The 26,053-nt window shown below is 39.1% G+C and overlaps 1 protein-coding gene across 2 annotated transcripts; it reads left to right on the top strand.

The window, feature by feature from the left end:
• The first annotated feature begins 18 nt into the window (after positions 1-18).
• Positions 19-22,567, top strand: PABPC1 (poly(A) binding protein cytoplasmic 1). Of its 2 annotated transcripts, none has more exons than XM_019551352.1 (15): positions 19-587; positions 7,435-7,628; positions 7,733-7,848; positions 9,716-9,846; positions 12,452-12,546; positions 14,948-15,085; positions 15,180-15,275; positions 16,203-16,475; positions 16,750-16,840; positions 17,279-17,389; positions 18,774-18,928; positions 19,519-19,603; positions 20,280-20,410; positions 20,820-20,915; positions 22,128-22,567. In XM_019551352.1, exons 1-14 carry the CDS (start codon positions 395-397, stop codon positions 20,910-20,912), a joined length of 1,902 nt encoding a protein of 633 aa, XP_019406897.1. In that variant the 5' UTR covers positions 19-394; the 3' UTR covers positions 20,913-20,915; positions 22,128-22,567. The 2 variants fall into 2 exon arrangements, with proteins under 2 accessions (XP_019406897.1, XP_019406893.1); XM_019551348.1 differs by having other exon boundaries at positions 9,716-9,855.
• Positions 22,568-26,053: the final 3,486 nt, after the last annotated feature.

Here is a 26,053-nt window from a genome sequence, read left to right as displayed (position 1 = left end):
GAGCCCGGCCGGGGCGGCGGCCTCCCCCTTGTCCCCCGGCCGCCGTCGGTGCTGTGTGCGCAGTGCGTGTGCTCCGGACACGCCGCACCATTTCTTACTAAAAAAAAATCCTTAAAAAAAAAAGGCAAAACCCCCCCAAAAATCCTTAAAAAAAAAAAACCCTTTAAAAAAAAAAAGGAAAAAAAAAAAAAAAAAGAAACCCCGTCCCTCCGCCCGCAACCGGCCGGGGCGATACGAAACCACCGGTGAAGCGAAGCTCCGGACCCAGCGCAGCCGAGAGGAGCCGCCCGCCAGGCCACGACCCGGATCCGGACTCGCGCAGCCGTTAAGTTTCGAACCCGCCGACGGCCGCCGCCGCCGCAGCGCAGCCCTTGGTGCGGGAGCCGGCGGCAGCATGAACCCCAGCGCGCCTAGCTACCCCATGGCCTCGCTCTACGTGGGGGACCTGCACCCCGACGTCACTGAGGCCATGCTGTACGAGAAGTTCAGCCCCGCCGGGCCCATCCTCTCCATCCGCGTCTGCCGGGACATGATCACCCGCCGCTCGCTGGGCTACGCCTACGTCAACTTCCAGCAGCCCGCCGACGGTGAGCGCCGCGCTGGGCTGGGCCGGGCGGGAGCCATGTTCCCCTCCCCCGCCACGGCTCTGGCCTGCTGCAGGGCCTGGCCGGGGTTGGGTTTCCGGGCCGGCCCCACGCGGCCTGGGGCTGCTGCGCCTCGTGGCGCGGGAGGCGGGGGCGGGGGGGGGCAGGTGCTTCCTCATGCGCTTGCCGGGAATCGAAAGCGAGATGCCGAACTAAGCCCCAACGGGGTCCCTGCAGGTCGGTGCGTGTGGGCCTGGGTTCCTGGGGTGACGCCACCTCTGTGAGCGGCCTGGGGGACGTGAGTGCAGGGAGGAAGGAGGCCTGGAGAGGGCCACCCTTGGAAATCTGGGCATCCCCCGACTCCTAAGCCTGTCAGGCAGGACTTTCCTGCTGAACTGATTTAGGCACTGGGGTTGTGCCTCATCTCCGGGGTGGCATTATGACACTGTGCTTAGTCCTCCCGGTGAATTGCTCAATAATGAGCTCTTACAGCATCCACAGAAGTTCATGTCATTGTATCGCAGTCAGGTTATGTCGCATCAGGAATGTTTTTTTTTCCCCATGGGTTTGTAAGTAGGAGTTGAGACGGGAATATGCCAGGCAGGGTTTTCGTTGAGAGTTTTGGTGTATGGATGACTCCCTTTTAAGTTTCAAATCTTGTGTGCAAACTTCAGAGCTCAGCTAAAGCAGGGTTTGGGAAACGGCTGATCTGGGAAATGGCTAACCATCTGTGGCTATGTTTTGGGAAAAATTAAGAAAGGAGACACTTGGCTTCCAAATCATCTGACATTTGGATTAGCTGAATTTCAGTATAAGTTTTATGCTGAAATTAAGCTAGAATTTACGTTCATTTTACTGTCTGCACAGTAAAGACCAGAGTTCTCTTGGCTGTATTGGCATTTATAGGTATGTAATAAAATTCACCAGCAACTACATTTACTAGATCTGAGCTACAGCCCTTTTAGTCTCTTCTCAATTTTCTTCTACATCAGGGAGCTTTTAATTTTATTTAACTAGTACACAGAATGTGAGGGCTTAAATGTTAAACTTCTAACAAATGCAAGACTTTCGGGACCACCTCTTTTAAAAGAGTAGCTAGTTCCTAACTGCTAATAAAACAAATATGAAACTGTAATTAGGTTACACTGAAAGACGTAGGTCAGAAGGCAGGGTAAATATGCACCTTACAGACTAAGATGTATTGAATTTTCATGAACTCAAGCTCACTTCATTGAGAGTTACACTCTAGTCAAATCTTAGAAGGGAAAAACGGTGTTGAATCAAAATAATTCTTGGTGTATTGGACAGTATCACAAATTAGTAAGGTCTTAGAATGGTCTTGTTCTTTTACATAAATAAGTTTATTTCAACTGCCCTTTATTTAGCTTGTAACTGCTTCTGGTAACTTCTCTTTGCTTCACAGGTCCATTTCTTCAGATGCCTGTTTTCATTTACATTAAATGGAGTTAAAGACAAGTCGTTATTTTCCGTGGTCTTTCTAGGCTTTATCTGCTTTTTTTTCCCCAGATCTGAGGAAGGGCACTTTTGTACCTGAAAGCTTATCCAAGTTCTTTCCCAACTAAAAGAAAATTGTGGGTCCAAAAAAAGATAGTCCCAAACAAACCTTGCTTCTGATGATAATATTGGGGCAGAAGTTGGACATTTTTCAAACACCATTCTTCTCTGATTTAGAACTGAAATAGTGGCCTAGTATTTTGAAGTGGATGATCCTATCACTTTTGGGACAGGATTGTGGTGGATATTTAATTGGGGAGTGTAGCTAACACTTGAGTTTCAGTTGGATGTTTTCCTAATGTAGAGCTGCTTGTTCTTGTCAACAGCTACCCTTTTGGCATTTTAGGGGTGGATAACCTATATCGTATTGTTTCAAGAATTGGAATTATTTTCAGGCTTTTGGGGGATATGAAGTCCCTTGCGTATTTACTGTATTTAGTCTTTGTTTAGTAGTGCAATTATGTTGGTTAAAAACACCTTCCAGCCAGAACAGTGTAAAAAAAAAGCAGTTCTAAACTTTCTTTTCTATTCTAGTCCCATCAGTAGAGGCAGTGCTTAAAATATCCTTAAACTGTATCTGGTAACTTTTTAAAATAAAAATTCTCAACGTATTTGCAAATGCTGCCAAAAGTGATATTTGTGGAAGAATTTTGTAGATAATAACTCTGTTTACAGGCCTAAAATTGAGGCACAGATGCCATTCTTGACTCCTACTTCAGTATTAGTTTGGGTTTTTTTTATTTTAATTGTGAGTGGCATGCCTTTCTCATTTTAACTTAACTACATTTTAAAATCTTGTCATATTTATTTCATTAACAGCTAGTGATTAGTCAGGGTTTTTAGAATGGTAGTCTTTAAAATCAAGTTTCATATGTAGAGCACCTACAAACCAGAAATCTCAAAGCTCTTTCTAAACACTAATTAAGCCTGATGACAGCTTCCTAAAGTATGCAAGTATTTCCACACCTTGCCTGATGATTGAGATAGTGTTAGCAAGGATGTGACAAGCCAGGTTGTCTTGATGTCTGATCAGTATAAATGAAACAATTTTGAACAAATACAGGTGGTTTTGTTGTCTGGTTTTTTTTTTTTGCCAAGAAGATTTATACATTGATTATGTTCCACAGAAGTTTTTCATATAAATAGACACTTCTATATGTACGTCCTTCAACTTTCTTTTCACCTGTAGGGAAAAAAAAAGGGGGGGGTGTATTCCATGTTAACATTATGTATGGTACAGTATAGTCGGTTATGAAGTTGACTGTCCAGCTCACTTGCAACTAAAATGGGAACTGGTGACTCATTCAATAGAAGCTTAAGCAGAATCAGCAAATGTGTAACATGGGTAAACTTAGTAGGTGTGGCCATTTAGTAATACGTTAACTACTGAATGTTATTGTCTTGAAAACAAAGGTGCAGTCCTTCATGGAAAACAAGTTAAAATGATGTGTTCAAGGCTGTCAGTTTTGCTAGTTGCATTTAAGATGCAAAACGAGGTGGGTCACTGACTGATACCTAGTTTGATTGTAGTGTTTTTGGTCTCCATTTAAACCAAGTGGTTTCACAGGTGAAAAAAGTGTTAAAGGTTCATTGTTTGTTTGTTTTTTAAATTGCAGTTAATTTAAACTCTGCATCAAAAATGTCTGAAGGGGAGAGGGCTTGTGATTCTAGTGTTGGCTCTGCAGACCAGGTGTGTGATGGGCAAAAGCATTTGTATTTTACATGCAAGGAATTTGCACCATTTTAACTTCAATGAATGTTGTTATATTGAGGTATGTAGCATGCTTGTAAAGGGAAGTGTGGACACTTCCTAGGAGGAATAGGTCAGGGGTTGTCTAGGAATGTTTGGGGAATTGAGGCATAAAAAACACTGAAGAAAAGAAGAAAACAAATCTTGTGTCTGCTCCTTGGAGTCATGAAATTATTTTTGGTTTGCTGCAATTACTAGGCAGTTCTAGATTTCATAGATAGATGTTGGGGCTGGAAGGGACCTTGAAGATCATCAAGTTCAGCCCTCTGCCCCAGGGACAGGAAGTTGGCTAAGGTCAAAGTATCCTAGCAAGATAAGCATCCAAACTAATTTATCCAAATTTTAATTTCCTTTGGTTTATGGTAGTTGTTTAAACACTGATCCAGTAAGAACTATATTGATTCCTGTCATTTTCATTTGGCTATCAATTATTGGATGGTAACATTAGATTTTTAGACTCTTGGAGGTGGCACTAACTGAATTTGTCTATTCTCCTCAACCCTTTTATAGTAAGTGCAATGCACACACACAATTGGTGTATATGAAAAGAAAATAATACTAGTTATTTCTAGGGTACAATACATTTTCTGTATAAAGACACCTCAAGGTTCACATGGAATCTAAAAACAAAATAGAAAGAAGGATAAGAGCCAGGATATAAACATTTTATTTATATCATGGTAACCTGACCTCTGGTAGCCCAAAGACATCAGTGGCCTGCCCCTTTCTTCTGTGAGAAGGAGGTGAAGAAAACTTACATACCTCCCTTGACTGCCCTGGCTGCAGCCACCTGCCTTCCCCCTCCCCCCCATTATCTTTGCTGAATGGGACATGGATTTCTCCCACATGTAAAGCTTTCTCTGTCCTCTACCAAGCAGCTGAGGAAAGTGTAATCAGCCTGGTCAGGTTCTTGCTGGGCCATGCCAAAATGGTGACCCTGAAGGAGATGCCAGGTCTTTTTTTGACAGTGCCTCTCACCTCTTGCACTTCATGTCTAAGCACATGTCTTTCTTCAGTGGGGCCACTTCACGTTACAACAGAACATAGTCTACTTGGGATCACATAGTCATTGAGGAGGTTCTCTTCCTGGTGAAAAATGGCCAGCTAAGTGTGACTCTTGAAGGGCATAAAAGGAGGAAGTCTTAATCTCTAGCTGTAATGGTAGTTTGTTTAGTAATGAATGTTTTCATGCCCAGGCCCTTTGTGGGGTGGATATGCACTTTCTCCCTTTCACCATTTTAATACGAAATTGTTAAAAACAAAGTTTTAAAGGTCAGAAAAATCTTAACTACTTGGCTAATTCAGCAGTATAAAAGTGCTCAGGATATTAGCAATCTGGGCAACATTCATTTTGTTAGGTTTTCCAGATTAAATTTATTTCCATTAAATAGTTGACAATAAATGTTGTGATTTTTTTTTTTTTTTTGACAGAAAGTAAAGTCAGCAGGAGCAGGGTTTGTTTTTTGTTTTTTAAAACTGGTCTGTCAGTATGTTCCTGGCTTTCAATTAACACTTTCCCAGTATACCACTTGAAATGATTGAAAGTTTTTCTTTTTTTGTTGTGAAAACAAACTGTAACCATTTGGTTATAATATATTGACTACATTTGATTCATTAGTAAGTCCTGTTATCTTTGTGCATGACAATGGCAATGAAGAATGCTTTGAAAAAACGTTAAAGTGTGTAAGGGTTCATAGGTTAAAAAGAGAAGCTTGATGTGACTTTGGTGCTGGAAGCAAACAGTAATTTAGGACTGAGAAATAACTTGGTATAGTTATGCAGTTGTTTTTGTGATGTTCTGTTCTGCACATAAATAATGTAACTTACGGTGTCCTCTGGGTGTGGTTTCAGGCATTTAACAGTGTTCTTGTTTAATCTGCCCCTCCAGACATATATAGGCATGGATGTGAAACTAGTCCAGAAGACCATAAGTCTATATCCACTGTAACTCAGAACCTTGCCCATATCTTGCTTAAACACATTCTCAGTGACTTGCTACCTATATGCCTGTTATGTCTTGCCATGTTACTACTGTGAAGTATTATGCTATGGAAACTGAAGAACATTTCTGATGTGTCTGTTTTTAAGTAGAGGTTTTTCTAGAAATTAAATTCCAAGTTTTCTTTGAAAAAAGCTAGTCCTGAAGTTCTGAACAGACTAGTTTTTAACTACTCTGTAAAGTAGTGCATTTCATTTGCCTCTTAATGCAGCTCAGATGTTTTCCAGAAACTGTAGGAACAGTTTATGCGTGGAATTGTAGAAGACACAAACTTTTCAGTCAAAACGAATATTTTAGAAGCACAAAAATCTGTGCTAATGAATTAAAGCTTTGCAACATGCAAAATCTGTTGCTAAGTTACTGCAATATTAGAAGTAGTATTACTTCTACATTCTCACTACTCAGTCCCCCTGCAAGGCCATTACAAGTACCTATTTTGGCACTCAGAGGGTACATGAAACTGCTGCAGAAACAAAACAGTCTTGGCCTGCACTACACAGGTTTTCAGTATAGGGAGATGGTATAGATGTTTTGGTGTTGGTGATACTTTACATGAGGGCTTTTGCCAGTAGAAGACAGTAGCATATAAGTGCTTCAGTTAGACAAGTTGTTTGCTCAGGCAACTGGAGTAATCTTATCCCAGCAAAAGTTTTGTTTTCATTTTGATTTATATAAACTGTATCTATGTTAGGGTTTGCTGGCATAGCTACAGTGCAGGGGTGGGCAGCCCCCAGCACACATGCCAGAGCATGGCATGTGAAGCCATTTTGTTCAGCACACTGCAGCTGGGCTGGGTGCAAGCAAGACAGGTTCCATGGCAGACAGCAGCTGCCCACAGAGCCTGGGCCAGCTGTGGCAGGAAGCCAGGAGGCTGCAAATAGCTGAATCATGATCTAGAACCTGGCACCAACTATGTTGCAGCATCAGCTGCACATGCATCTTGGGTGTGTGTGCAGCCAGCACCAGGGTCCAGAGCCCCTGGCCGGGCTTTGGCAGCAGTGGGTGCATGGTGGGAAAGGGGCCGGAGGAATGCAACACCACTACTGGGCCGCCCCCCCCCCCCGTCAATTCTACTGGACATGTGTATGCAACCGCTGCCAATGACAAGGATCAGGGCTCTTGCAACTCCCCCACCACCTGCCCCTGGCACACCAAGCCAACGACATGGATCACAGTTGCAGTGTTCTTGGCACTCTGGCCAAAAACATTGCCAACTTCTACTATAGTGGCCAAACCTTCCTTAGCATAGACTTGACCATAATTGTCACCCACTGATATGTTCTTTTCTTCCATTTTCTGATCATGATTGTTCCAGGAGTAGAGAGAGTTCTGCCACTCAACCAGCCTATTTGTGTCTTCTCTGGCAAAATGGGGTTAAAATAGAGGAAACTTAAAATTTAATTTTAATATCCATACATTTTTTGTTGTTGCAATATTTAAGTTATATTTTAGTGTTGGGTGAGAATTGAATAAATTTCTACTGGATTAAATTATGGAAAGGATTAATGAACTTTTAAAGTAGGATTATTATGTCTATTAAGATAATAACTTAGCACTTCTTACTAACATTAGTGCATCTTTTCCAGCTGAACGAGCTTTGGATACCATGAACTTTGATGTCATTAAGGGCAAGCCGGTGCGCATTATGTGGTCTCAGCGTGATCCATCTCTACGCAAAAGTGGTGTTGGAAACATTTTCATCAAAAACTTGGATAAATCCATTGATAATAAAGCTTTGTATGATACATTTTCTGCTTTTGGAAACATCCTCTCTTGTAAGGTAAGTGGAAAATAACTGGTGTACACAATGATGTGATGTCAGAAACAGCAAAACCACAGTTGAGCTATTTCACAAGCCTTACAACAGACTCTCTTCTTTAATAGGTGGTTTGTGATGAAAATGGATCTAAGGGCTATGGATTTGTACATTTTGAGACGCAAGAAGCTGCTGAAAGAGCTATTGAAAAAATGAATGGTATGCTGCTTAATGACCGCAAAGTGTAAGTACATAAATAGATATTTGGGGCTTCTTGACAGACTGAAATTCAGTCTGCTCTGGGACCTTGATGTACACCTAGAAAAGGCATATAATTTGAAATATGTTGCTTATTTTACAGAGATTAGTTAAAAAAATCTGTTGATGTAGTACTTTAAGATGTTGATTACATACACTGATGGCAAGAAGAATCTGAAAAATGTGGATAAAATGGGATCTTAACAAGGAAATCAGCTTTAGTTTTGTGTTTTGAGATGATAGTATAGCTAGGGTATTGGGAATTAGGATGTAAACAGTGTTCCTTGTTTCTTTTTGTTTTATAATGTATTCAGTTTCATTTGTTTTTATTTAAATGCTGCAAATAATTATTTTCCACTTAGGGTGCTTTTAAATTGCTACTGCTACATATTGGATAAACATTTTAAATACACCAGACTCTTGTGCTTGCATCAGTGAAGAACAGTTTAAGCTATTAGAATCTGCATTCAAGATGTAGCAGAAGTTCTCATTTGACCCTTGGGTTCTTGCTTCCTAGGCGAGTGGAACCTGAATGTATTGCAAATGATGTTTAAATGTTAGGGTGTTCTTAGCAGTTTACTTGTAAAACCAATGTGTCCAACAAGCATGACTATGTAATAATCTTTGGGTTAGAGAAGAGGAGTGGTGTCTTGGGAAAATATGGATAATAGAAAATCAGCATCGACAGTACTCTTCAGGGCAAATTTTCTTTTCCTGTTAACATCTAAATTTTTTGCATAGAAGAGGAGTGTAGAACAGAGCCTCCCTGGGTGCTATAGAGGCATGTATCTCTCTTTGTAGAAGAGACTGTGTATCACTTCCCAAATGGTTCAATTAAAAAATGCCCCATAGTACAAAACTATTTAATAGATATGCTGTGGTGTTTTTTTCTTAATAGCAGTTCCTTCTCTACTTACACTTTAACTAGCCTAACAGTTCCACTAGTAATTATTAGCTTGAAGGCCTTTCATTTTAACCTGGTTTAGTCCACCATAAAAACTCTTTTCTTCAAAATTCTATTTTAAGCTGCATCTTTTAAAGTGGATTAAACAGTTGATCTTACAGTATAGATTGCTGCAGTACCTTGCATCATCAACATTAATATCCAGATATAACTACACATCAGGTCAAGTCATCAACATTCCCCAAAATATGTGGAGTCACTTTACACATCTGTGTTGTATCCACTGGGACAGCTTTGCAGGTTACTCAGCTTTATACAAAATCAGATAGCTAAAATTTAGAGTCACAAATGCAGCTTTGTGAGTAGTTACCATACCAAAATGGTTCCTTGGGGTAGAGAGAAGGCTCTCTTGAAAGAGCACATTCCACCCTTGACAGTAATGACTGACCATTTGGTGGTATTGGCTGCTGACTTGTAAAAACAAACCCTGTCTTGCCAGCTTTTGTTTAAGAGTGGTAGGATGGACTTTTAGAGAGGCAATGTGGAAACAATGCTTTAATGCTACAGACCTTGTCAGTACAGCACAAAAGGCTGAAGTTAGACTGTTGTAACAATCATCTAAGACTTTCCCGGTTGATTACTTGTGAGGAAAAGTTAAACTTGACCAATAAAAATTAAAACCTCATCAAGCTGCTAGGAGGGTTGTTTATCATAGTAACTGTGGTAAATAGATTAAGATAGTCAGGATCAGAGTAATTGTTTTTCCAATAAAGTTATCTTTCATCTGGGAGCTTCTTGCTTACTATCATGTAGTGAGAAGGACTGCACTTAAGAAAAAATCATAATCAAATATTTCTCTGGCACAGTTTTGGCTTATATGATAGAGGTAAAATCTTGAATACACAAAGATTTATTTTACATAAACATTTATTTGTTTTCCTGAAACTAGGTTTGTTGGAAGGTTTAAATCTCGTAAAGAACGTGAGGCAGAACTTGGAGCTAGAGCTAAGGAATTTACTAATGTTTACATCAAAAATTTTGGAGAAGACATGGATGATGAAAGACTTAAGGAACTCTTTGGCAAGTTTGGTAATGTCTTAAAACTTTCATGCTAAATTTTATATATAGGCAATCTTGGTGGATTTGTTGCATTTCCCTTGTTTGCATGGTATGCCTATGCAGTTCTTCTCAAGTTGTTTGCCAGCTGAATTTAAATATGGAAATGTGTAAAACTTTATCCACAATATCAGTGACAAATGTTAAGTTCTATCTTTATCACCAACGCTGCTTATGGATTCAGATCTGTATATTGGTGCTCTATTGCTTAGTAATTCATCTGGTGTATTGCTTTTAGTGAGCAATGTTAAAACCTTAAACATAACGAAATGCACACTATTAACCTATATTCTATTATGCTGTATTATTAAGCTATAACTACTAATTACAGAAGAAAACATCTGGCAAACCTTGTAAGAGACAGAGCCAAGTATCCAAAACTTGAAATTCTAGTTCTGTTTTATATGGATGACTATGTGCTATTAACGCTATATGTCATACAGAAGGGACAATGCCTTCAGATAGTAGTTCATGGTGCATACACATGTTGTCACTTTGAAAAGGTGAACTACAGGCTTTGGATGACATTGTACTATAGTGGGCACAGACTCTCCTCATTTTTCCCAAGTGTGATACCTGTTGTCCTAGCCCCCTCGCTCTACCTTTGTTCCAGTTCTCTTTCTTTTCTATTCACAGTTCTCCATTTACTACAGATTGTGTTCCACCCTGTCTTTCTGACCACTAGTATACCTCATTGCTCTGTCGGTTGCCATTGCCTTGCTCTTCCTTCCAGTCTTAGCTTGACTCCTGTTGTTTCTGATCTAAATCGGTTACATTATAGCTCTTGTTCCCTTTGCATTTGACTTAGCACTACCTATTCCACATTTGTGTGAGTCCAGCACAAGTGTTTTTCAGAGCTGAGAGCCAGGAAGTAGTTTCTCAGTTGCCTGAACGTGGACAAGCCATAGCAGCCTACAACTGACTTTACAGGTGCCTGCTTGGCCCTAGGCTGGAGCATGTGTATTGTAGGCGAACACTTTTTCAGGAATTTGATTTCTGAAATATGTTAGGGAGCCTATGTGAACCTTTTTTTCCCTTCAGGCTTGTAATTTTAAACAGATTTGGATGTATTTTGTAGAGATGCGGGGGAGGGGGGAAGTGGGAAGATGCATCCTTCACACAAACTGTGACTTTGCAACATCTCGAATCCTTGCTGCAAAGAATGGGGCTTTAGAGATTTTGACTGGAAAGCTTGCCAGAAGTTTTTAATGTGGCCAAGACAGCGTATTTTACTTTAACTTCATTCTCTCAAATGGTTGACCCATTTTGGCTGAATGGTTCAAAATGAGTCAGAAACTTAGTGAGAAAAATTTCAGTTTTTGACTTTCAGTTGCTTTAATGGGAAGGATCAGGCAACCATGAATTGGGGTGTTACTAAATCAGTTTCTGGTACAAATATATTGTGGAAATAAAGTAAAGCCCATTAAAGTTAGTAAATTCTTAGGGTGTTATCAGTTAAATTCTTTATAAAATATTTTTTTCATGTTAAATTTTACTGCCACCATCAGTCAAGTAAAGTTTGGTCTCAGTATCAAGTTATTTTCAGAAATGCAGAGCTCCAGTCCATTTCCATAGGAAGTGGGGCTACTTCAAGTATTACATTTAATGTAGTGTTGAAACATGAAATGTTTAGGCACCTGTATTTGAAAAATTTTAGCCAAGAATCTTTTAATTTTTTTTTACTAGACCCAAACCTTTACTGACCGTTGGGCAGCAATGCTGAGGCAGTAACATGCTGCTGACAAAACTTCACTGTAATTGTCAGCTTCGCTTTAACTGTTCACATTCCGTATAGTCACAGGAAATTAGTCTTGCATGCAATATGTTGGGTATCAGTAAACCATGAATTAAGTACCGATGCATAGGGATCTCTAAATCATGTTGGAACGCTTGCCCCTCCCGATTGGTGGAGGGGCCCTGCAGCTGGGCTGTTTGCCGCTGATCACTGGGAACGTGACAACTGCAACATATTTAAAACAGCTGCAAGTGGTCCAGCCAGCAGGGCCTCTCCACCAATCAGGTGTGGCATGAGGGGGGGCGAGCACTGAAATGAAAACATTATAAAAGAGCCACTCTGGGGGGGCACTTCTGGGATGATTTATGGAGATCCCTGCTGATGCAGAAGTTGGTTATAGGTTCTGATCCTGAGAACTGTAGAGATATGTTCCACTATCCTTTAAGGGAGGAACCGGTACGTTTAAAAACTATTTGATTTTTGTGATATCGCTGATGAAATATATGCTATATTTGAATGCAAACTAATAAAAAAGACAGTAAATTCTTTGGAACAAGCTATTTCTCTTTATTATAATAAACATCTAAGAAACCTGTATTCTAAACGTAAAAATAATTTAGTTAAAATAGCTTTTTATGGGAAATCCGGAACTTCAACTGGAGTGTGTATTTTGTAACATCCCATGGTATTAATTAGGAAATAATGCTTCTGCTGGCGTTTTCATAATAATGACTTCTTTCAAGTAGCACTAAGACTTCTGTTCCCTTCCAAATGGAACAGAAGACCAAATCTATGTACAGAATAAATATTGTGTGCTTTTTGGGGTTTTTTCAGGGCCTGCCTTAAGTGTGAAAGTTATGACCGATGAGAGTGGAAAATCCAAAGGCTTTGGCTTTGTTAGTTTTGAAAGACATGAAGATGCCCAGAAAGTAAGTTTGAGCAGGAGCTTTTTTTCCTTTTAATGTATCATTTTGGGAGATAATTTTTTGAGTCTTGAATATTAATATTTTTGCATTCTCTGGAGATTTCCATATTCAACAAGGATTATGTTTGAGCTTCATATAAAAGCATGTTGGGAATCAGCAGATACCCTGCATCTTCATGTAGCATTCTTTTTCTCACTTGGAATAATGGTCTGAAGTCAAGAGCACACTTCTTTATGGAAAAGTTCAAGAAGATTGCTAAAATAGCTGATTCTGTCGGTTCAGCTGATCCTGAACTAACACACTGGCCATAAAGGTAGCAGATATGTTATATCAGTATACTTAAGAGCCATATGGAGCTCTGACAGGTAGGCAGAGAAAAGCATTGTGCTTTGAAGATAATTTAGAATGGTAGTTCCTCAAGAAAAACATCTGGTGTATACACGGCCTTATTTGATTGTTTTAACAACAAAAAAAATTGTCGTATTTAATTTCTTTTTGCTTTGTAGAACCAGCACAGCTATGACAAGTGACCTCAAAACTCCATTCTCTGTTGCTTATTTCAGCAGTTCTTTGAACTACAGTTGCAGTTCACAGCTGTACCTGTACACTTCTTGGTGAATAAACAGGGCATAATTTGATCTTATGTAGGATCTACTACTGTTGATGTGCAAGGTGAAAAAAATCATCTCTGATGGGCCCTGCAGTGTTGAAATTAGATAAAGCCTCGTAGATTGTAAATTTGTGTACATTGGATATAAAAATAGGACAGCAGTAACAACTTTAATGTGGCTTTTACTCTGAAGAGTAACTATGTAACCTTGCCCTTTACATGGGTATTTGTCTGAGGGCAGCATGCTTCACAGTTTCCATTTTTGGAATAGGTGGTTTTGATGCATTGGTTTAGTGGCAGTTAGATGCCTTGCATTAAGAAGACAAACTAAACAGAAAAGAACAAATCAAAACAATGAACTAAATGTGCTTTCCCTCAGTTGTCACCAATAAAAACATATAGCCAATAGATTAGAATAAATCCTCGCTTTTTAAGCCTAGAACATTTTGATTTCTATGTATTCCTAGTTAAGTTATTTGTCTGCTGCTGTTTTAGGTGTAAATTCCTGTAGAATGTGATTCTTTCATATATAGTGTATTTGCGAAATAGGCAAGAGATTTCAGAATATTGGGTAAATGAGTATAAAATAGCTCTCACTTGTGAAAGTGTAATCCAGTAATTTTTTTTTTTTTTTAATTTGTGGAATGTGCCTGTGCTAGAGATTGCTTGTAAGGAAGACTCAGTAAACTCAATGTTTACAGTTGTGAAAACAATATTTTGTTACCTGCACCCCTGAATGCCCTTGTTTTTTGTGGTTTTACAGTCCATTTCTCATATTTTAAAGTAATTTACTGCTTTGTCTGAAAGACAGGAGAAATAAGGGGAATGTATTGTACTATGTGCCATCAAATGTACTTGATACCAAATGGGGAACAAGAAGAGGTTTTTTCCCCTCAAATTTTCAAACTACGGTAATGCTAGCTGTCATTTTTGACAAGGAAAGATGAGACTTAAATTGTTGATACTTAAACCCATAATCTCCCTTTAGTTTGCTTTTCTTTGCAAGCAGTGATATTCCCCTCCCCCCCCCCCAAAAAAAAAAAAAGGGGGCCAAAGACATGGCTTCTTCTGGATATCTTTAGTGTTCTTTTGAATATACTACATTTTACAAGAATAGAGTGCTGTATTTCTGTTTCCTTATAATTTTTCTTTAACCCATATGTTGATGATAACTTGAAAGCTGATTGAAACTTCATGCTGTATCTCACCTACCACCTTATGATGATATGTTTAATTCACCCAAGGACCCCTTTCCTTGTGACCTCCCAGGTCAGGATCTGTCTGCAGATATTGTTTGGATCAAGGAATGGGAAACATGGGAAGTCACAAATAAGTTCTTTGTGACAAACCCCACTTGTCAACTTCCTGTCTTTTAATTAACATGGTGAGAGTGGTCTCTAAACAGGTTCAGGACAGGCCAAGCACCTCTGCTGCTGGGCCTCAGTGCTTAACCCATTGTGGTCTTGTGGAGAGACACAAACAATGTTGCACATTGAGTGTTCTCTTTACAAACTAAGAGACGGTTTAATAACTTTGAACTCAGTTAATGAGGAGGCTATTGTTTGGCTCCGTGGATTTGTATTTGCTAAATAAATGACCCATATGTTCATCAAAGAACATCTAAGAGTTTAATAAAATATGGTTCTGAAAGTGTTGAGGGTGGCTTTGATTCTACCCATATTGGAGCTTTCTTTAGCTTTTTTTTTGTTGGTGGCTTTATTTATATGCATTTAAACTTTATTCATTAGCAACAGAGAGACAGTGTTAGCAACCCTTTGTGTTTAATTTTTGAAGGCTGTGGATGAGATGAATGGGAAAGAGCTCAATGGAAAGCAAATCTATGTTGGCCGGGCCCAGAAAAAAGTGGAAAGGCAAACAGAGCTCAAGCGCAAATTTGAACAAATGAAGCAGGACAGGATCACCAGATATCAGGTTATTTTTAAATTGAATGCGCAAGCTTATTTTACGTAATCTTTTTAACTCAGCTAGTTTGCCTACTTTCAGAATAATAATTTTTTTTTTTAAGGGAGTAAACCTTTATGTGAAAAATCTTGATGATGGGATTGATGATGAGCGTCTGCGAAAAGAATTTTCTCCATTTGGCACAATCACAAGTGCAAAGGTAGGGTAAGCTTTGGAACTACTATATTTGTAGTGAGAAAAGTTGGGATGTGTCAACCAAGAGGAGATGGTGAGATTCAGTTCTTTGGCTGGCAAGCATAAGAAGTGGAGATATGGCTTAGCAGCCCATAAATACTGCTGTAATTAAATATGAGTATTGGCATTGGTAAAAATCAGTTGCCAAGGTTTTAAATGCAGTCATATAATTTTCTGGATGTTATGTTATAATAGCAGTTTAAATAGTTTATGGTACATGCACTTCTTTTCAGGGTACTTTAAAAAAAATAATACAGACATAAACGTCTGGTTTATTACATTCGTATTTATGAACCTCTGCATGTACTGTCATTTACTTGTTTTTTTGTGCATCATGGATAATAAAACACACTAATCAACCACATAAGATTCAGAAATCAGCCTGTCCAGATATCGACAGGAAATGATAACATTTAATTTTAAAAGAAAATTCCATGTAATGATGTATTTTTACTGTTACCATCTAATAAGATTGATTTCACTTGAATCACTGGAAAATTAGCTTGTTATTAGATGAACCAACTGACTGAAAACAAATACATTATTGTTTGCCGTTTGCAGTGTAGGTATGGAAGCTGGCAGAGCCGTTATATTCAGCAATGATGATCAAAATAACTTTTTAATTGGGTGTTCCTCCATATAAGGTTGGAGTTGATGATCTGACTTCGTATTAAAACTAAGTTAGATCGAAATGATTAATTGCACTAAACTGGGGCGGGACGCTATTTCCTTAGTAGTATTGCCATTGAGTTTATTCTTGCATCTCGGAATTTAAGCAGTATGTTTTAGATGGTCTGAAATATTATTTATGTACTTTGAATCTAGGTGATGTCATTACCAAATAATGTTTCATGCCCCAAGTTTGTTTTAAAACTGCGCTTTGTTTTGACAGGTCATGATGGAAGGTGGTCGCAGCAAAGGGTTTGGGTTTGTATGCTTTTCTTCACCAGAAGAAGCCACCAAAGCAGTCACAGAAATGAATGGCAGAATTGTGGCCACTAAGCCATTATATGTAGCTCTAGCTCAACGTAAAGAGGAACGCCAGGCTCATCTCACCAACCAGTATATGCAGAGAATGGCAAGTGTAAGAGCAGTACCCAATCCTGTAATCAACCCCTACCAACCAGCACCTCCTTCAGGATATTTCATGGCAGCTATCCCACAGGTATGTATACAAATGTTCTTCACAGTGTGTAGATTCTGCTTAGATTCAGCAGTAAATGTAACTAAATGGAATACATGCAGTGTTGTGTTGGTGCTGGACTAAATGCAGCCTGTGAAGATTTTTAAAAGCAAGCTCGGTGATATGTTTTAGAGTGTTTCTGGCTCAAATACTGAATAAACTCGAGATCGGATTTTTCTGAAACATAAGAAGGTTCATAGAAAGTACTTGGGTATACAAGAATGAAGCAGAAACTTTAATTTATATTTCTTGACAGACCCAGAACCGTGCTGCATACTATCCTACTAGCCAACTTGCTCAACTCAGACCAAGTCCTCGCTGGACTGCTCAGGGTGCCAGACCTCATCGTAAGTAGTTTCTTTTGTTGCTCTTCTAAATAAGGGAGCGTTAATTGGAATACTTTGTTTTAATGAAGAGTTATCTAGATGGTGCTAACTTGGACATATGTATTGTTCTTGACAAGTAGTTGGTAGAAAAGTTGTACACTAGTTGTTAGTCCTGTTTGCATTTAGATGCATATTAGTGATAATTTAAGGTCCTTCTCTTGTTTATAATAATTTGCAAGCTTAAATTGCTGTCATTAAACCCAGCAAAACGTGCTTACCAGCTTTGCCCTAAATTCTCAAGATTGAATGTCAATTACCAAAGAAATTAATTCTCCACTTCTTTACCTGGAATATTGTGGGTAGTGCCATAAGAGCACTACAAGAGAAAAGAAAAGAATAACCTTTCGTTGTCACTAAGTTATCTGTAATCCAATCAAAATATTAATGTTTTACATACAGCTTTCCAGAACATGCCTGGTGCTATCCGCCCAGCAGCTCCCAGACCACCGTTTAGTACCATGAGACCAGCTTCTTCACAAGTTCCACGAGTCATGTCAGCACAACGTGTTGGTGAGTTTCAGGGTTTTGTTTTGTTTTTTTAAGTGTCCATTCCTCTGTAGTACTACATCAGCATCCCTCTTCAGTTACGTGCATAACTCAGTTGTCACACTTGCAGAGTTTTTGCTGGCACTTGAATAAGCTTTCAAAAGAGTGTTTGAAGCTAGCTAATGGTGCTTATCTCCCTTTTCTGGTTTTCTAATGACCACAATACAGTATGCTTCAACAATATCCAGGATGGATTAGAAAGTTCAGATGATTTCTGCTCTTTGATCCTGTTTCTTGTCTTTTGGCTGTAATTCATATCATACTTTAACTGTTTCTCCCCTGCTAGTGAAGAAGTAATGAGTGACTTGTTATCTGCTCTTGTTCTCGAATGTACCCCTGTCAAGACCACACTATTGAGGCTGACCTGTACTATCTAGGAGAGAGCTTTACATTTCTTTCCACTCTTAACTTACTTTTTCCGTTTCTTTAGTCAATCCTTATGTAGTCTTAATTATTTAATCCCCAAGTTTTTTACACCATTAGTTTATTCTGTGCACTTTCATAATGAGGACCATTTGTTTAAAATGTTGCATGGACAACCTTGTCCTCCTGCTTGAATCTGTAATATGCATGTGGTAGTTGCAGCAGTAGGTCACCTAGAAAATAATATATAGTACAAGCTGTGTTATCCGGTATCTTACAAGTCGGCATGCTCTACTAACCGGCATGCCAGCTTGTAAGGTAAAAGTGAAACCAGAAGTGCTGACCCACCATGGCCCCGGGGCAAAGCAGTCTGTGCTGCTGAGTCCCTGAAGCCCAGGGCATAGCAGCCTGCTTGGGATCTGGGGGGGGAGAGGCGGTGATGCGGCAGGAGGGGCAGCGGTCCAAACAGGCAAAAACCCCTCTTCAGGCCTCTCAGTTATATTTTGTTATCTGGCATCCCTCATTCCCCATGGGTGCCAGATAACAAAGCTTTTGCTGTACTGAGAAAGCCTGTGGTGTTAGCTGTTAATGCATTGTTGTGGTCTTACTTTGTGTTTGGCTGTCATCACATATACAACATGCATAGCTAGCACCAGCAAGTGCAGAATGTGGAAACGAGTGAAGTTGTGGTGGTGGTGGTAGTGAAATAAAATTCAAGTATTTTCTGTAACCAGTATTTTTCATTGTGCATAACAAAAGCAAGTTGAAAGCAAAATTATGGGAAAATTGAATACCTGACAGGCTTGGTTTTGAACTTGCAGGTGATTTTTACTGCCACTTTTTTTAAGCAAGTTCCTGTGAATCGTAATAATAATAAAATTAGTATTCAATAGTCTCAATTCTGTGACCATTTAACCAACTTGCATTAAGTGTAAGCTTTATAGAAATGGAATTGTTTACATATAAAATCATACCATCTTTCCAGCTAATACATCAACACAGACGATGGGTCCACGTCCTGCAGCAGCAGCTACTGCAGCCACTCCTGCTGTGCGCACAGTTCCACAGTACAAGTATGCTGCTGGTGTTCGTAACCCTCAGCAGCATCTTAACACACAGCCGCAGGTTGCTATGCAGCAGGTATGTAGCCTTTTATGGGAGCCAAGTAATATTTTTGCTGTGTAAAGCTTTTTTTCCAAATCTGTATCATAATTAAGGTGTTGCTGTCATCACTGGGTCATTAAAGTCACAGGTTGCCTTAATGGGCCATATTTTCATACTTCTAAAATGTTGGGACCAGCTTGCCACTTATTCTGTTGTTACATTGTTTTGAATCTTCCTGTTGCGGTTTTGCTGGATAAGTTACACCCAATAATCCAGAATTTGCTACCTGACTGTAGCAACTATGGGTGTAAACTTTGAGGTTTAAAATATATTTCAAGCGTACTTAGGGGAGGATATTATTCTGTGCATGGTGATTAAACCGTCAGCCTGTTTTCCCTTATATAAATTATGATCCTTAGTGAGTTGACTAAACACTAATGAGCCTCCAGTATCACTCATCTCTCACCAGCATAATGACTTGGACATGGTTTTCCCCTATAAATATGTCAGCTTACCTGTCAAAAATATGACTAGGTTGTTGAGGTATAAAAATTGCACATTTTAAGTTGTAGATAGTTGTGTTAGATTCTTAACATTAAAGTATAATGGTATACGTTTACTTGCAGCCGGCTGTCCATGTGCAAGGTCAGGAACCATTGACTGCTTCCATGTTGGCTTCTGCTCCTCCACAAGAACAAAAGCAGATGTTAGGTATGTATGTATATACTATCTCACTCTGTTGGCTGCCCTATAGTAGAAATTAAATATCCTTTGGCTCTTCTAAAACTATGCACTTCTGATCACTTACAAAAATGTTTTGAAAGTTGCATAAGAAAATGTAGCATGACTAATCATTAAAACAAAGGAGTTATTTGCTGTCTTTCATCTTGTGGTGTTTGACTGGCAACCAGTTTATCTTCCAACAGGAGCAGCTACAGGAGGGTACCTTGTTCCCTGGAAAAGTGGTATTGATTAGCAAGAGTGAGACAAAGGAAGTTAAGATAAGACGGTTGACAGCACTTATACCCAAGCCATAATTTTATTTTGGTGTGTTTCACTATGCTAAAGGACTAAGCTGATGTAATTTAAGGTGTCAGAAGGCCATTCTTTTCCTGAAAACACTCTTGCGTCCTTGACTTCTCTTTATGTAAGCTTGGTTGCTAATTGCATCAAAAGCTACTTGGTTTTTATACAGTTGTGTTTAGGAAGGTTTGTTTGGGGGGGTTTCAGTATATTGAGCGTTTGGGAACATTTGAAAATGTAAAGATTTTTGAAGAATTTATTCAAATCTTCAGAGAGAGCTTAACAAATTTTAGAGCTGTGTTTAGCGCTGGGGGAAACTAAATTTAATATTTATGGTCAACTGCAAAGTTTTAATATTTTCTAGGTGAACGGCTGTTTCCACTTATTCAATCCATGCACCCTACCCTGGCGGGTAAAATCACCGGTATGTTGTTGGAGATTGACAACTCTGAGCTCCTCCACATGCTTGAGTCTCCTGAGTCTCTTCGTTCGAAGGTAAGTCAAGATTTTGCATTTGTGTGTGATTTAGCTGCTGTCTCGTCTGACTTGGATGTATCAAACCTAAAGCCCACAAACTTGTTCCCTCTGGGTCAGGAAATTTGGGGGGCCGAGCCCACTACAAAACCTGGGGCTACAAAACCTCATAGGATGTTTGTACAAAGCCCCTGGCCGCAGGGGGATGAGCAAAAGTATGTGCCAACACAGCCCTACTCACCCTTGTCTCCATTTACCCTGTGGCAGCTTGGCCCACTGCATGCATGGATGCTGCTGATAGCTCCACCCATTGGAAACCTAGCAGTTCAGATACAGCCTACAGGGGCAGGTTGATATTGACACCCCTGGTGTAAATTTATTGAAATAATTAAAGCATGGTCTTTGACTAATGACTGTTTGATTCTATCAGGTTGATGAAGCTGTAGCCGTACTACAAGCCCACCAAGCTAAAGAGGCTGCTCAGAAAGCAGTTAATAACCCTGCTGGGGTTCCAAGTGTTTAATATGTGAGTTCCGTGCAAAATAAATTCTTGTAACTTTTTGTCAAATGTAGTAGCTGAAAAAAGAAAGGATGCATAATTTGGTAATATCCTAGAAAGCTTGCCCTCACTTAAATTGGGTGGACTTAGTTGACTCCAAGAGGAACATGAGCTGGCAGTGTAACAAAGCCAATCACAGCTTATCATGCATTAGCAGACCAACAAATCGAGGGAGGTAACGCTCCCCCTCTGTGCGGCACTGGTCAGGCCACAGTCAGAGTACTGTGTCCAGTTCTGGGAACCGCACTTCAAGACGGATGTGGAGAATCAAGAGGGTCCAGAGGAGGGCCACTTGCATGATTAGTGGCCTCTGTGCAAGACCCTATGTGGGGAGGTTGAGGGATCTGGATCTCTTCAGCCTTCACAAGAGATGTCTGAGGGGAGACCTTGTAGCAGCCTATAAGTTTATCAAGGGAGGACAACAGAGTTGGAGATGCACGATTTACCAGGGCACCCCTTGGAGTAACTAGGAATAATGGGTAGAAACTAGTGGAGAGTAGATTCAGGTTAGACATTAGGAAGAAATTTTTCACAGTAAGGGTGGTCAGAATCTGGAACGGGCTGCCAAGGGAGAAGTGGTACTATCACCTAACTTGGAGGTCTTCAAGAGGAGGCTAGATAGGCACCTGACTGGGGCCATCTGAACTTGGTCTTTTTCCTGTCGGGGGCAGGGGATCAGACACAATGATCCTTCAGGGTCCCTTCTGACTCTACAGTCTATGAATCTATGACTTGGAGCTCTTCTGGGAATTTTTCCATTATTATTGGTCTTTTTCCATTTTTACAAGTTAGTCCAACTTGATACTCAGCTATTGCTGTCATTAGATATCAGTTTTTCTTCTGTGACTATGAACAGCATAGTACTTCTGCCAACACTGCTTTCCCCAGCTTACAGCCTGAACTGGCTATGTTGATTTGTATAGCCCTACAATATTTTAAGTACTTTGTATTTGGGAATTGTTAGTAAGCTTTGCTGTGATTTCCTGGTTTATAGTGGTCTCAGAAGGAGACTGTGGCCTGCTGTATAAAATAGGAAGGAGTTGGAATCAAACTGGCTATGGTGGTACAATTCAGTGCCTAAAAGCCTTCAGGGTATTAATTGATGCCATAAAAGGATATAAAAATAATGCAAGTTACATTTTCACATGTAAAAGCGAGTAATATTGTTTTCATTTGCAGAAAGATCTGGGACTACAAACTAGAACTTCGCTTCACTGAAGAAAAAATAATCTAAACATGGAAAAACTATTAAATATTGAGAAAAAACATTGCAAAATATAAAATAAATAAAAAAAAGAAAGGAAACTTGGAAGCTTATGTACAGAGCAAATGCCAGGACTAGCAAAACTAATGCTAGTCCTAGATTACCTATTGATTTAAAATTTAAAAAAAATAGTAAAATAAAAAATACAAATTAATGTTTTATAAACCCGGGGGAAAAGAATTTTCAGCACAGTACAAAATTTAAAGCATTCCTTTCTTTAATTTTGTAATTCTTTACTGTGGAAAAGCTCAGAATATCACCACTGTTTTAGTTGACAGTGGAATTGATAGCTGAGCAAAGAAACGTAATTTGGATTATAAAATTCTTGCTTTAATAAAAATTCCTTAAACACTGACTGACTTTTCATAACTTCTTTCTTCTGTAATGTTGGTGTGCTTCACACTAGTGGTTTAATTCTAGAAGTAGATATCTACTCTTTGTGCGATTTCTGGCTAAGATTAACCTGCATTTGGTCATCTTTCTCCGATATATAAACTTCAATGTTAACAAATTTGAAATGACCAGTTGCATCTACTCTTTCTTAGTTTTAATTTCTTAATAGTGTGACTTGTGGCTTCATGATCACTTTACTATTCATAAATCAGATCAAGTTGCCCATATTTTTAGATGGCTTAAGGTGCAGCAGAGAAAAATGTACCCATTATTCCGGGAGTAGAAGGAAATATGATTTCTGCAGAACCCATTTGCCAGGTTTTAAGACAGCTAACTTTTCTGAATTCCCATGACTGTTGCTGCAGCAGTTACTTACATGAGGTTATAACAAAGGGACTCAAAGTACTTTCAGGAATGCCTAGGAATTCATGATGATTCCATATTTTGCCATGCCAGTAATTTTGATCTAACCTTTGTTCAAAGCATTTTACAAAGCTACATTTTTTATTTTGAGGAATAATTTATTGCAACAAAAATTGTAGCAAAGTTGCAGGTGACAAAGTATTAGAGTACAACTTAGCCAAACTGCAAGGCACTGATTATAACAAAGAACAACGCTTTTAAATGGCTGCTTAACTTGAGACTAATTCTCCTTGGAACCAAAATGTTTCTATAATGTGCAATGATCTTTAATAACAAAGTAAGTTGTTTGCTCTGAAGTTTTAATTTTTCTTGGGATAAAAACAACTTTTGGCTCAAATCCAGCTTCCTAACCTTTTGTCTTTTACCAAAGTTAACAAATCCTTTTCATCAGGAACAACATTCAGACTCCCACAGTTGACGTTTTAGTAACTCACGTTTTTTAGATTTGTATGGAGATTTAATCTAGTCAGGTGGACCTGGTGACCCTAATCTGAGCCTAAACCATGGTTCTGATTATTGAATTTGCTTGTGCTAGTTTTTAGCAGTAGGTCTGTATAAAGGAGCTATGTATGGTAAGGGAGAAAAAAAGAATCTGCATTGATTTGCACCATTCACAGGATTTATTAGTAACTCACAGTTTTTTTTGGTGATTTTCAAATGGCTGTGGTAGCTAGATGGTGGATGACATGAACTCCTACTTACCATTTAAAACATCTTGATGGCAACAGGCAGTCAATCCTACTGGTTCTGTCTGGAGACAATGGCAGTCTCTAAAGTGAAAATCATTGCATTTTTTGCTAAAAGATCTTCAATTAAATAGTTATGCAAATTGGAATTACTGCCATTTATGTTCAGGGATAAACATTACTGAAAATGAATGAGAGCAGATTACCCAAAGTACTTTGCAAACTGAAAAAAAATTGCATTTATGTACATTCTGACTTCTTTGCAGAGGGCTGAAAGGTTAGTCGTCTTCACAAATTCTAGGGCATAGTCCTTTGGACTGAATGCTTTAAGAAATTACATTACAAAAGATAGAGCTATGTCTATAAGATAACTATTAGGGTTTTTCTACAACTGGTGTAAAGCAAGTCTCTTCCTGTATAAAACTAGTCTTTTGAGTTTTACTTTCTGTTGTAGAATGCCAAAAAAGTAGGTACATTAATTAGAGTATGTTATTTTGACTCCTCTGAAATGAGTTACTCCTTGATAAAAAGCTACTGATGCTCAGTGACACAAATCAAGACTGATCTGTGTTTTACCTGAGTGGCATCTATCCATCTTCCTGTATATTAGAATGAAAAGGGGACTTCCAATTAAATTTAAAAGTGGCACATTCATAACTTATAAAAAGAAGGGTTTTCAAACTAGGCACAATTAGCATCAATACCTGCCATAGGGCAACAGTAAGGCCAAATGTTGAGCACGATGAAAAGTATAATGCATAATAAGAATATCCAGACTTATGTTAAAACAAGAGCTTTTAAAGGAATGCTTCACAACATGAATCAACTTTGAACTAACTGCTGGTGTTAAGAAATTACCCATAATTTTCAACTCCAAGCTTCTTGGGAGAACACTCTTAGAGGAGCAGAATTAGGCTTTTAAGTGGACTAGGACCAAGGGCTTCCCTCCCAGCCAGAGCTTTTAGGCCTTTGCTACTCAGGTAATCCATAAATTATGACTTGATATCACTATTGGTATAAAACTGACAATGGGGGGAGGGCATTGCAAAATCATGCAGTACAGCTGTGGGCTTTTAACATTGGAGTCACAAGTCTAACAGATTAAAAGGCAAAAACAGGTTGAGAAAAATGCTAGGACAGGTGTGCAAAATGTGGCCTGCAAGCCGGATGTGGCCCACCAGGCCATTCTATCCAGCCCACAGGGCTCCTAAAAAAAATTTAGAAAATTAATATTCATCTATCCCTGGCTGTCTGTTAGGCAGCCCTTGATGGCTTGGCAAAAATCGGTAAGGGGCCCTTCACCCAAAATAACTGCCTGCCCCTGTGCAATGAGGTCCTACTTTTCTTTCCACCTGCTAGCACATTAGTTGGATTCCTTTCAGTTTGTGATGCAAGCTTTTTTACCACTTTCTCCTCTTGTCCCATGATGCATCTAACCCACCTTGGGGTGCTGTGAAGTTATTATGCAAACTTCAGTTTGTTGAATAAGCCCCACAAGCCGTTAGTTAATGGAGCCCCAAGTTCCATGATCTGGCAAGCCCTAGTCCTTGTCATAGAGATTATTTCAAATACTAAGCTACTAAGTATATGCTTAAAAGATCTTTATGAAAAAATTCTTCAATATAAAATGAACTTTTGGAAGCTTAGTTGCTGTAAAAATGTATCTGAATCTTTAATGCTCAAAAATGCTGTTCTAGATGTTGACAAAACAGCTTGATTTTTTTTTTTTTAATCATCTTAAAATAAGGCAAAATCTGGACTAAAATCTTAATACAGCATATTAAGAGCTAAACAGAACTGTCTAGAAATCTGTCTTTCTGCTAGTTAAAAGATTTTCCACTTCCTCCAAAAAATATTGAGTGGATATGAGAATATATAATCTTATACAGAACCACACAAACTTTGGCTTTCAGGCCATTTCTTCCTTTTAACCAACTTTATGTAATGAACTATATGACATCTTTACTAATTCTACAGATCAAAGGTGTAACAAGGTCTCTTTCTCCTTTCCCGCCCCCTGCCCCCCAAAGATAACTGAGCTTGGGCTTTGCCTTACAAGTGGGGCAGGTATACATCGGAACTGAAAGTCCTTCTCTGAGAATACAGCAATCAAATGTCTAATTGGGTTTGATAGAGTGGAAATCTCTATTAAAAACTCTCTTGTCACTATTATTTGAGTGGCAACACTGCTTCAAACTTTCGATGAGCTTCTCTTCCTTAACCTTGTTTTAAGGCTGTCCCGCTGTTAAAGTCTCTGTGAGTTTTGACTAACTTCAAAAGCAGCAAAACTGATGCAAGTGAGCAGTCTTAGTGGAGTCAGTAGGATTATGCATGCTGGT

The sequence above is a fragment of the Crocodylus porosus genome, unplaced genomic scaffold (genome assembly GCF_001723895.1).
Source record: "Crocodylus porosus isolate Cpor-Errol unplaced genomic scaffold, CroPor_comp1, whole genome shotgun sequence".
Taxonomy (NCBI): domain Eukaryota; kingdom Metazoa; phylum Chordata; order Crocodylia; family Crocodylidae; genus Crocodylus; species Crocodylus porosus.
This window is presented reverse-complemented; position numbering and strand designations above follow the sequence as displayed.

What these genes read in the sequence shown, in the direction of transcription:
- PABPC1 (XM_019551348.1), top strand. Translation starts at nt 395, where the DNA reads ATGAACCCCAGCGCGCCTAGCTACCCCATGGCCTCGCTCTACGTGGGG. An exon ending in GGAACTCTTTGGCAAGTTTG is followed by an intron (nt 9,856 to 12,451) that starts GTAATGTCTTAA and finishes GGGTTTTTTCAG; the next exon opens with GGCCTGCCTTAAGTGTGAAA. An exon ending in CGCAGGTTGCTATGCAGCAG is followed by an intron (nt 18,929 to 19,518) that starts GTATGTAGCCTT and finishes GTTTACTTGCAG; the next exon opens with CCGGCTGTCCATGTGCAAGG.